Source organism: Cydia pomonella, chromosome 12 (assembly GCF_033807575.1).
Source record: "Cydia pomonella isolate Wapato2018A chromosome 12, ilCydPomo1, whole genome shotgun sequence".
NCBI lineage: Eukaryota > Metazoa > Arthropoda > Insecta > Lepidoptera > Tortricidae > Cydia > Cydia pomonella.
In genome coordinates, this window is record NC_084714.1 from 20,894,963 (window position 1) to 20,908,368 (window position 13,406).

At 38.3% G+C, this 13,406-nt stretch overlaps 1 protein-coding gene across 1 annotated transcript; it reads left to right on the forward strand.

Annotated features, from left to right (window-relative positions):
• Nucleotides 1-7,993: 7,993 nt before the first annotated feature.
• LOC133523892 (uncharacterized) lies at nucleotides 7,994-9,142 on the forward strand (the record flags this gene model as incomplete). Its single annotated transcript, XM_061859646.1, has 1 exon — nucleotides 7,994-9,142. A coding segment is annotated over one exon (918 nt), but the record flags the coding sequence as incomplete, so codon positions are not given.
• Nucleotides 9,143-13,406: the final 4,264 nt, after the last annotated feature.

Consider the following 13,406-nt stretch of genomic DNA (forward strand, 5'->3'; position numbering starts at 1 on the left):
AACATTAAGATTAATATGCTATACTCATACTCGACAACTACAACCATACCATACCATACCATACCATTAACTATACAATTTCTAAAAACAACAAACAATTACATAAATAATTTACAATATCATTTATATTTATACTATTTGAATAAATGACTATGACTATGATTAAACTTATAGGTAAAAAAAAAGCGCATATTATACCAGATAAACAAAATTCTCGGGATATAATGTCAATAGTGGACTTATTAAGCATAAAAAAATTCAGATGCATAGCTCTCACTGATGATCACCAAAACCCTTGGGGTACTTCCTGAAGTCCTAGGAAGCAAAAATTTGGTATGTAGCATAGTATTAGTATACAAACAACAAAAGAAATAAAAAAATTGGAAATTTATAGCCCTTAAGGGGGTGAAAAGGGGGGTGGAATCCATAAGAATTTTGTATGGGAAATCAATAACCGCTGAACCGATTTAGATGAAATTTAGTGTGTAGATAGTTTTTCCTATAGGGAAGGATATAGAATAGTTATCAACCCCAAAATCACCCGTAAAAGTGAAAAGGGAAGGAAAAGGGCATTAGGGGGAATAGAGGAAAGTTTGTAGGGGGGATCAGTATAAAAAGAAGATTGTATAAAAGATGCCCCCAGATACGTATTTCGGGATTTTTAATAGTAAATTTCCCCCAACCATTATATATGTATGTGATAAATATTTAACTATTTGGTTGTACCCATTGGTATGTATTTCATTGTAATGTGTAATCTTCTTATTCCTGTAATGTATTCGTGCACTACCTGTCACTAAAGCTTTTTGTTCTTTATATCCTGCTACCCTAAGGTTGTCTGGAAGAGATCGCTCACAGCGATAAGAACGCCTGTTGCTACCTTTATTTACATTTACATTGTAAATCTGTTACTGAATTTTCTTCTGTGGTCCAATAAAGTGTATTTACTCTACTTACTTTACCATTTATATTAGGGGATGGAAGATTGTCATGCTTATGACAATACACAAAGAAGACATTTACAAAAAGAAGTGAAATCCTATCAAAAACATTTTCATGGAAAATGTTGCCTAGACGAAACCATAAGGCTCGCACTGTCAAAAAGTTATCAGATTTCTTGTAGAGCCAAGCTTCTAACTCTACAAGCCCTTCATTCACAAACTCTACACCTTAGTCAAAATATGTGGCTTGGCCGTTTCGTTACTACAAGTATACTTAGTGAATAAATTTTGCACCTTACGCCCATGTGACAGTAGCGAAACGGCCATGCCACATATTTTGACTCTTGTTGTAGAGTTTCTGAAGTTAGGGCTTGTAGAGTTAGAAGCTTGTCTCTACGAGAAATCTGATAACATTTTGACAGTGCGAGCCTTATGGTTTCGTCTTGGCAACATTTTCATGAAAATGTTTTTGATAGGATATTATGCATATGACCTAATTTTGGAACTGTTAGATCGTTAGTGGTTTGAAATAAGTGAAAATAACTGCTTTTGGTTTTCAAGAACCTCCTATTGAGACTTAATTATGCGTTGGAGTGGCAATAAGAGTATTTCTAGCCCTTAAAGTTGCAATCACTTTAGGTTCCAAAAGGGCCGTAAAATTATCTCTTTAGCCACTATTGGTGATATACTACTCTATTATACTAGTCATTTGGAATAAAAAGTTCCAAATAAGGGTATGTTCCCACTTATATGTAGAAGTTGCTTATAAGTGACTTTAGGGCCTTATATAGCACTATTGCTTCTTATTGAGTGACAATTAAAACCTGCATGCAACTTTTAGTAGCAAAATCGACTTTACCCAACCATAAGTAATAAAGTAGAAACAATAAAAGTTCCTAAGCAACTACAAGTGACAGGATGAACTCATATACAATATTGAGTTGTGTTTAAAGGTATAAGTTTTATCAAACACTGTTAAACCACTCATTTAGAACATAAAGCTATAAGATAAGCTGCAAAATTCACTAATGTGCTGCTTGGGAAATCTCTAAAGAAAGGCTTACAAGATGTTAAGATATCTATATTACAAATGGCCCTTACACATTGTTTTTGGGCTATCAATGCTTGTGTTGCAATGACTTGAGTTACCCCATAAAATTATTCCAGATCTTAGAAGGGAGCCAATATATCCATGATAAGCTTGGATGGCAGTTTCTCTTGTTCTAACTGTTGATAGTTTCCATAGAGCGTATGCAAATGAGTTTATTTTGTTACAAAAATTATTAATATGTTTGGCCAGTATTTTGCTCAAAGGATAAGCATTGCCATCCAACGTGGCAATGCGGCCAGCCTTCTGGGCACACTGCCCATCAGCAGCGACTTGGGAGACGTTTTTTATTTACTTTAAGTTTATTTGTAGCCTTTTTTATTATTATTAAGTTTATTTATAGTTTATTGTTATTAATTATGTAATATCTGTGAAATAAATCAGTGCAGTTCAGAGAATTTATAGAAATATGGTATGACAGGACTCTGTTAGATTTTTATCTTCAGTAGATACTGTCAGGGGTTGCTTATTGCTGTTTTTGTTTATGAATTGTATAAATGTCGTCTTAATAATAGACTTGGGACTTTTGGATGCTCGCCGTGGTTCTAGAATCCACGGAGCCGCCATTATGTTATAATATTTTCTTCGAAGTCAAAATCAACGTAGGTAAGAACATATTGACTTGTATGTACATAATTATATTAAAATACTCTACTATTAGTAAACAAAGTAAACTAAAACAATACTTTAAGTAACAATAACAAAAATGTATTTTTCCAATCTAATATTAGTCGGCACTTCTAAATCTCTGAAGAGGTACTGACTTTTGGAATCAGTGCATCTAAATCATCATCTATTACTATTTAATGTTCATCATTAAAAATGGTAATAAGAATGGATCCAACAGAGCCAACTGTTTTAATTTATTGAAGTTAAAATACGAAAAAGCAAAGCGCTTTATGGCTGGTAAGGTAGCTTTGTAATATTTATTTAACGTTTGATGCTTATTTAACGTTGGTTACATTCGTGTATCTTTTATTTAAGTTTTTCATGTATGCTGAGCTGGCACATCAAAGCAGTATTATGAGAAATAAAACACCGTTTTTGTCGTGAGTAAAAACGTTTGGAAAAGGTCATTGCAACAGCTTACGAAGCTGGGGTGAGTGGAAAGTTTAGGTTTTGTTATAAGTAGTTGGTTTTTTAGCATTAGAAAAAGGTAAACAATCTTGTCGTGTCTTTTTATTGCAGATGATTAAAAAACCCGGACCCGAAGTCGGACCCGGGTATGTCCTTAAACTACGTCCAAAAGGGAGGTATGGACACTGTGAATGTCATCTCGCTTTGTGTGTTAGGGTACAGCACAGCGGATGTCATTCCAGTAAATACCGGTTTAATTCGACTTTATTCCGAACTTTCATAAGAACAAGAATGCTTTTAATTGCAACCTAAATAAACCGGTTTATTCGCCGAGCGACGAGACGGCCGGCCGGCTCGGTGTCCCGCGTAAACATAGACACCGACATAACAAGAAACCGGTTAATCTGACAAGAACTTTATAGAAATGTTCTCCTAAAAACCGGTTTGAAAATAACGGTGTTACGAACGAAACCGAAATTAAAAGGTTTTGCGAGAAGTATATGATAAAGGTTTGGAATTTTAACCGGTTTCCGAGCCTTGGGCGTGCCTATCTAATTCAAACGTACACAGACATCTGAATGATCTCTGTTTGTTTGTACATGTATACTTTTTTACTTATAATTAATACAGCTTTTCTGTAACCCACAAGAACCTTTTCCGGGGAGTCTTTAATCACGGAGTCGATTGTGTGAAACCGCTTTACAGTGAAATGATTAATACATTCGCTGAGTCCCTTCATCTTTTCCCAACTGAGAGCAGACAAATTGTAAGACCATTCCGAACGCCTGCCGATCACGGGCAAGCGTAGGTGCGATGTAGGGTCTGTTAAAAGTAGGCACTTTTAATACACCCTGCATTCGTTTCCATATACCAGGGATCGGAAACCGTTATTTTTTGTATGGGAACGAAAACGGTATTTTTTCGTTCTTTGTTAATTATTTCATTCCTAATCGGGGAATCTATCAATACGAAGTCGTTATCTAAAAACACAACTGAGTCCTGCATTTTGAGTATAAAATAAACCGAAATATATGGTTATTTCGATGTTTTTGCAAAAAACCGGTTCCGATCCCTGCCATATACACGATGTAACACGAGGAACCCGAAAGATTTTAACCACTCACTACTGTTTTGGCCTCATCCAAAACAAGAAAAAAAAGTAATACGAATTGATGTCAATTTCGCCAAAAAAAAATTTTTTTTTGAATTTTTGAATGTATTTGTTTATAATAGTTAATGTTATGGTAAAACTGGCACTTCAAATGAATTCTTAAGATATTTATGTAAAACCTAGTTTTTGCAAAGGTTAGTTGTTACTTTTTGACATCTATCAATAAGGATATTTCGATTTCACGCCATAATGGCATCATCGCCATCAAAAAGGCGTTTTGCTATGTTACAATAAGATGTTTTTTTTATTTTTTTTTTATTGGTGTTAACTCTGAAACCAGGCGAAATCCAGAAAAGTTTACATTTTAGTCTCTAAATGTGATCAGGAATACACTGTTAAAATATTTCGGCTTCCTCATGTTACACCGTGTATAATAAACAAGAACTTAAAGAGTCCAGAGCCTAGAACTCTAACAATTTTACATAGATTTTATAAACCTCCGCGTCCGGTAGCAGGCGCGGGTGCACAGAGCGGGTGAGCGGGTTAACGAAAAGTAGTATGAGCAACGCTAAATGGCGCGGACGCGTGCGGCGGATTTTACCAACAATGGCACCCGCGTGCGTGCGCCCGTGCCAGCTTGCGGACGCCCTTACTGTCCTGCCACTCTGGCCTCCAGCGATGAACAGCGGCTAGGGGTCTAGATCTTAATAAAAATGATATTAAGGTACATAATTTATTGATAAGTTAATTAAAGAGGTTTGGTTGTTGTATAAATTGTATAGGTACAGATGTAGTGAATAATCGTTTCCCATCGTATTTTCACGGAAACGCACGAACGTGTTAAGTATGCTATTTCAGTCAGTCCCAGTACAAAAAGTTCTGAAGTTGACTGAAGTAGCAGGACAAATACGAACGTTTCCGAGAAAATACGATGGGAAAGGATTGTTCACTACATCAGTAGGGCTATGATGGTCGGCTCTTTATCATTTGTCGCCATGCCTGTCACGTTCTAACAAGTATGTAAGTGCGAAAGTGACGGGCATAGTGACAAGTGATAAAAATGGAACCATACTGCCACCGCTGTACCTCCCTACGTTTTTCCGGGCCCAGCCCGCATAGTCAACCTGCCAATCGTTAACGCTCCGTAGCGTAGCGTAGTTATCTATTTCTATCACTCTTCTTTATTAGTGTGACAGTGAAAGTTGCGTTTCGTTCGCTACAGCGCGTTAACGATTGGCATGTTGGCTACGCAGGCAGCTGTCTATCGACAATGCTGTCGGACATAGTGTTGTTTTATATATTATATCATCAAATTATATATGTTGCGTGTTATTAGGGCCAAACGCTTGAATCCTGTTCAAGATCATAGTAGACAGAACAGAACAGGTCTATATCTAAAGTAAAGTCAATGTTGCGAAGACCGGCATGTACCTAAAATGTATTGCCGGTACTCTTCCGTCATAGGGCAAGAACTCACATAGCTTCACTCCTTCTGCTCTACGGACCTTCTGTAAGTGAAGTATGTGAACAAATGCAAGAGTTTAAAGCGTCGAAAGAGTTTGTAGACGGTTTTCCCTTATAGACGGTCTTGACCACATTGACCATTGACCTAGTATAATTGACGGCTACCTATAGAAAACAAAAACCAACTGGGTAGGTTCACTGAAACCATTCTCGCCTACGCTCGCAAAGCAGATGGAACAGGTCGCTCCGGCTTCACAAAATCCACTTACCGAGTGATAGATGGCAGAGGTCATTAATCTCAATTCTGAGTGGGCTCAGTGGGGACTCATACCTGCTGGATGGAGTGTGAAATGTACTCGAAAGTGTACTTGAACCCTTAACCTTTGTACGTCATTTGTTATAAATAATGTCGCGCACACGTTTACATTGTTGGTACAATATTTTACTTATTTAGTGGATACCATATTTTATTTTTAAATTTGTGATGTATTGACATATTGTCACTAAGGAGTCATATTATTCTCTTTGCACTTAAATATTTGGTGGGTAGATAAGTCCAAGTTACGGTTTACGGAAGGTGGAGGTAAGGAATGAAATCTCCATGTACCAAAAAGTGTCATCAAAAAACCTTAAATAGGTGGCGCTACAATACCTAGAATACTTGAAAAAAAAAAAAACAAATCATAATAGACAGCGCACTTCACTCCGTCAATAACGCCTAGATTCTTAGCTACTCTAGCGCTACTCTGGAGAGATTTGGAACTATTATTTATAGCTGACCACTGGACACTTTTGCATAAGTTCTGCCTATGGAGATTGCGTTCCTTAACTCTACCTTCCACGCCGTGTGGTGCCGGCGTATAGAATAGCACCACCCCATCTCGTCCCGTGGGTGTCGTAAAAGGCGACTAAGGGAAAACCGACGTATGGGCAGCAGCGTCCGTCGAATATTGATACCAACATCCACTGCGGTCCCAACTCGCATAATCAACAAAAATATCTTCGCAACAACATAAAATATCTTTTCAACATAAATCTAATCACAACAACTAATATAACTCTACTCTAACCAAACTCCCATCTCAAAAATAAAATAACCCCGCAACTTAAATCAAAAACTATCTTCATAAAATTCAACCCGGAACCATGGCCGCCCGTATTTAACGCGGGGACCATGGGCCCATATAAACCCATAACAACAAAGCCGGGTCTTCAACTCGAGCATCACCATTGCTTTTTGACTGATGGTGATGCCGGACCCGGCATCGCATAAATCATAAAAACCTCTCGAAAATGTCACCGCGGGCACAGGGTCGCCCGTATCTCTAGCGAGGGCCCTGTGTCTTCACTCGACACTTACAAAACTATAAAAAAAAAAAAAAAAACTCTACCTTCCATATTACGGTTTGATACGACCTGCCATTATATTTCATCGCTTCATTCTTCAGATATAATAAATAACCAGGTAGTTTCTTTAACTTGCTAGGCAACGTAACACGATTTTCAGAGTAAAATAAAGATTTTTATTTTAAAAAGTAAGTGTATCGACTTTTTTCAATCCCCCACTCCTAACCGACCCAACAAGCTCCAACCACCGTATTCTGTCCTCATTCCTTTTTCGTGCGTGGCAACGAACACACCTTTAAAATGCCGAAGCCTAAGCGAACTACTCGCGAAAAAATCGAGCGTTATAAAAGGAAACTTCAAGATTTGGAAGCTACTTACGTTAAAAAGAAACGTCGTAGAATTCAATCTGTGAGATCTTCTAGTGAGTCGGATGCCAGTGAACAAGGTAGGACTCACAATTATTTCTTATTTTATTAGAGTACATTTATAATGAAAGGGCAGTAATGTTTTTTATTTTATTTATCTACCCTCTATTTAATAAAATAATGTCGCGGTTAACTGCGAGTTAACGGTGACGGTCGAGATCGACTGCGAGTTGATTTCGATTATGAAATATAATGCAAATATGTGCGATGTACTCATAAATTCAATATTTTTGTCACGGTTAACTGCGAGTTAACTGTGATGAGATCAACTGCGAGTTGATTTCGATTAACATATTATACAAATACGTGCAATCTATAATAGATATACACGTTCACCAGGGTATTGTCTGCGAGACAATATTATCTGTTGGTGTTAATAACAACCTTATAAGGTTCTAAAAAATATATATTTTTTATCTTTTTAGGTGAAATTCACCTACAAAACGAGCAAACAAGCTTACCTATTGATCAAGATCTAGAGGTTGAAAATTCGGATTACGATCCTGGCGTACATGAGTATCTACCGGAGGAAGCGCCCGTCCCGACTGCACCCGCCGTACCGGTCGCACCAGCCGACCCGGCCGCGCCGATATTTGATCAAATCGACGCTCTCGCGCAGCCTGCGCTTCCTGCCATTGATGGCACTGATCAGCCGCCCCTGGACCCCACGCTACTTGCAGCCCTCGGTGAATCTACCTCCGATACGCCCGAATACGGAACAAGTGTTCACGATAGTCTTGCCAATTTATGGTTACCTATTCTAAAGAAAGGTTTGGCTAAAGAAAATAAGGAGACACTCCTTAAGGAATATTTAATTCCTAATAATTGTAAATTATTACAAGCGCCAAAGCTTAACGCCGAGATCTCGGCCGCTGTAACGGAGGTAGTACGTGGACGTGACAAAAAATATGTCGCCGTCCAACAACAACTCGGTCGAGGCATAGCAGCTGTAAGTCGGGCCATGGATGTGCTTTTAAAGAGCGAAAACAAAGTCGAAGCCCTCAAATATTTGAGTGACGGATGCCGCATACTCTCCGATGCGCATAATTTCATTACAAGAGACCGAATTAAATTAATTACACCCAGCTTGGAGAAAAATTTTCTTCACGTGATTCAAGACGCCGAACGGGATGAATCCCTATTCGGAAATACCTTATCTGAAAAGATTAAGGCCAGTAAGGCTATAGAGCGTCAAGGTCAACAAATCAAAAAGACTGTCAGTGCACCAAAGCCTGGCACTTCTAATTCGACGAACACTCGGGCCTTCATACCACAGGGAAACTGGTCCGGTCCTCCCCGTTATTCGTCGAACAGGGGGGGGCGAGGAGGGTATCGCAGGACGAATCCGTCGCCGGCGACGCGTCGCCCGTACGTCAACACAGCTGCCTCGACGCGGCAGCCAGCGCCGACCAAGTCGCGAGCGCCAGCTCACCAGTAACCCAGGTACATGCTGGTCGATTAGCACATTTTTACAATTGTTGGTCTAAGATCACAAATAACCCTTCTGTTTTATCTTGGATAAAACACGGATTGGAAATACCGTTAAGTAAGGCTGTACATCAGCCTTTGGTACCTAAAAATGTTTTGACGCCAGAAGATACAAAAGAAATGAGTATAGCAATTAATAAATTAATTAGCTTAGGAGCCATAAAAAAATGCGATCCTAGAAATGATCAATATATTTCTAATACATTTTTAGTACCAAAACCTAATGGAAGTAGCCGTTTTATATTGAATTTGAAATCATTTAATAAATTTGTTACAAAGTCCCATTTTAAAATGGAGGACTATCGAACTGCCTCTAAGCTTATACCACACAACGGATTTTTAGCCACAATTGATTTAAAAGAGGCATACTTACTTATACCTGTACGTGAAGCAGATCGAAAGTACCTCCGTTTTCAATTTGTACCTCATGGCTCAAATGAAACTGAAATGTACGAATTTACAGCCATGCCTTATGGGTTGTCCGTAGCACCTAAAGTGTTTACAAAGATTATGAAAGAGGTCGTAACACACCTAAGAAAACAGGGATTTAAGTCTGTTGTTTACTTAGATGACATTTGCTGTATTGGTGATAGTTATGACGAGTGTCTAAATAACGTAAATGCTACGGTTAACTTATTTGAAACTTTGGGTTTCATTATTAATAATGACAAAAGTGTATTACAACCCTCACAAATTTGTAAATTTCTCGGATTCATATTTGACTCACGAAATCTGACAATAGGTTTACCCCAAGAAAAACGGGAAAAGATTTACCGTTTAGTATCTAAATTCATGAAGTTACCTCGATGTACCATTCGAGAGTATGCTCAGTTGATTGGTGTTCTCATCTCCGCTTGCCCTGCCACCAATTATGGTTGGTTGTATACAAAATTGTTAGAAAGGCATAAATTTCTAAGTCTTAAAAAACATCAAGATAATTACGAGGCCAAAATAAATCTTCCAGAAACTATCCTGGATGATTTATGTTGGTGGAAAGATAATATATATACAACTTCGTCACATATGAGAACGTCAAGTTTTAAGTTAGAAATTTACACGGATGCGTCAAGAACCGGATGGGGTTCTGTATGCGGTGATATTACTATCGGAGGCCATTGGAAGGCTGCTGAGAGCGAACACCACATCAACTACCTAGAGCTCTTAGCAGTGTTTTTAGGCCTTAAGAGCTTTGCACTAAATGAAACGAATTGCTTCATTTTATTAAGAATAGACAATACTACTGCAATCAGTTACATAAATCGAATGGGTGGAATCCAATTTCCGTATTTGAACGATCTAAGTAGGCAAATTTGGCAATGGTGCGAGATGCGGGACATAATATTGTACGCATCGTATGTTAATACAAAGGATAATCGAGCCGACGAGGCGTCACGGAAGTCCAACCCCGATACAGAATGGGAGTTGTCAAATCAGGCTTTCCAAACGATTGTCAGACGTTTCGGCCAACCTGAAATAGATATCTTCGCATCTCGATCCAATACCAAATGTGACAAATTCGTGTCCTGGTTCCAAGAACCTGATGCTTTTGCTGTCGATGCGTTCACGCTCAACTGGAGTCAACATTTTTTCTATGCATTCCCACCTTTCTGCTTATTACTGAAATGCATCCGAAAAATTATTGACGACAATGCAATAGGTATTTTGGTTTTCCCATATTGGCCTTCCCAGCCTTGGTTTCCAATGCTGCAGAATCTATTGGTCTCAGAAATCATATATTTTAATCCAAGTAAAGTATTACTTCGATCTGATTGCAGACGACCCCACCGCTTGCACACCAGCCTTACCCTGGCTGCCGCGACGCTATCAGCACGGCCTTCTCCCGCCGCGGCGTTCCGCCAGAAGCGATCCCATTAACTTTAGCCTCGCTTTCGGAGAACACAGTAAAACAATACAATGTATCCCTAAAGCTCTGGTGGGAGTTTTGTAATAAAAATGGTTTAGAACCACTAAATCTGTCAATAACGTCAATACTTAAGTTCTTGACAGATGAATTCAATAAAGGCTGTTCTTACGGAACATTAAATAGTCATCGCTCTGCGTTGGCTCTCTTACTACCCAATCTGGGTTCTGATGACCGCATCAAGAGATTACTCAAGGGTGTTTTTAGACTAAAACCTAGTTTACCAAGGTATAATAACACGTGGGATCCACAAGTTATTCTTGATCTAATATCGACATGGTATCCTAATATCGAACTTACCCTTGAGCAACTCACTAAAAAACTCGTCATCTTGCAATTTGTACGGCCCATCGAGTACAAACGTTCTCATTGATTAAAATTGAAAATATACACATCACAGAGAACTTTATCAAAATTACAATACCCGATTTGATAAAAACCTCTGCTCCCGGCCGAGAACAGCCCCTATTGAATATACCTTACTTTAGAGAGAACTTAAGCATTTGCCCTGCCCTGACTCTCAAAGACTATATTTTGGTAACACAAAATAAGAGAGCCAGGAATCATGGTGCGCTATTACTAACACACAAGGCCCCTCACAGAGCTGCTACGAGTCAAATTGTAGGTCGATGGATACGGCAGGTACTAGCAGCGGCGGGCGTGGACGTGTCCACGTTTGGTGCGCACAGCACGCGACACGCGTCCACGTCGGCTGCGAGGGCCGCCGGTGTATCTATAGAGGTCATCCGCAAAGCTGCGGGATGGACAGCCAAGTCTCAAACATTTTCAAAATATTATGATAGGCCGTTAAAGGACGGCAACAATGATGAGTTTGCCAAAGCTGCGTGCTTTGGTCGTAATATGTCTGATTAACTTACTAATTATTGAGCACATTCATTGATAATTTTGTTAATTAGAAACATAAGGATATGTTAATTATTGTTATTTTTTCAATAAACCAAAGTGATTGACTACTAAGTTGCTTATAATTAATAACATACCAACAACGCCAAACTTGCGTCTCTAAAACTCTACCTGGTTATTTATTATATCTGAAGAATGAAGCGATGAAATATAATAGATGATCAAACGCTATTATGTGAATCGCTTCATTCGAAGATATAATCAGCACCCTCCCTCCCGTGACTCCGTCACATAAGAACAAGAGGTTCTTAATTATACACCCATATACAAGTTTTGCTCCTCACTTAAAAGGAATGAGGACAGAATACGGTGGTTGGAGCTTGTTGGGTCGGTTAGGAGTGGGGGATTGAAAAAAGTCGATACACTTACTTTTTAAAATAAAAATCTTTATTTTACTCTGAAAATCGTGTTACGTTGCCTAGCAAGTTAAAGAAACTACCTGGTTATTTATTATATCTTCGAATGAAGCGATTCACATAATAGTGATCGAACTTCACTTCAAGAAGTTCGTTTGATCATCTAATATCTGTCATATTTCATGGCATTACTCATAGCTGGTGGCCCAGCGGTAAGAGCGTGCGACTTGCAAACCGGAGGTCGCGGGTTCAAACCCCCGCTCATACCAATGAGTTTTTCGGAACTTATGTACGAAATATCATTTGATATTTACCAGTCGCTTTTCGGTGAAGGAAAACATCGTGAGGAAACCGGACTAATCCCAACAAGGCCTAGTTTACCCTCTGGGTTGGAAGGGCAGATGGCAGTCGCTTTCGTACAAATTAATGCCTACGCCAAATCTTGGGATTAGTTGTCAAGCGGACTCCAGGCTCCCATGAGCCGTGGCAAAATGCCGGGACAACGCGAGGAAGAAGGACTCATAGCTGACAGAAGTTTCGATACTATGAAAAATATCAGTAGTATCATTCATTATTTATTTATGAATTCCTAGAATAAATAGTATAGAAAAATACTTTTTGTAAAGGAAGGAGATTTAAATGAATTCAGAATCGGCAATGTCATGTTCCTTTTATCAAAGAAAATTTAGTAAAGTGGCGTATTGTCGAAGTAAATTTTGTAGTCAACTAAATTTACTGCCATCTTTCGACACAGGACTAAAACTATTACATGACATATGGTTTTTGACCTATATGTTCTTTCACTGATATGTGCTAAATATTTGTACCTATTTATATAAGTAGTTAATTATTGTTATCTTGTTGTTATATCCTAGTTGTACCTATAGTTTTTTTTTTCAGGTACAAGTATTTTATTTTCTAATCAATTTGTATAAAACAACTACGTACAATTAGAATACTTATAAAATAAGACAACTAAAACTAAACCTGACTAAAAAATTTAAAAAGTATTAGTTAATGTAATGTACTGGTATTAATTAATTTAACCGTAAGATTACTGCATGTTCACTGGTAGAAGACACATATATAAGATGTGGTTACCTATAATTAGATAAGCATCAGTCCTGATTGTCATATAGATTTTAGAAGTATTATCTGTTGGTAATAAAGAAAATAAAATAAATATCAAACGGTGTCGCCATCTACTCGAGTATAGGTCAAATGTATATCAACATCTATTCGAG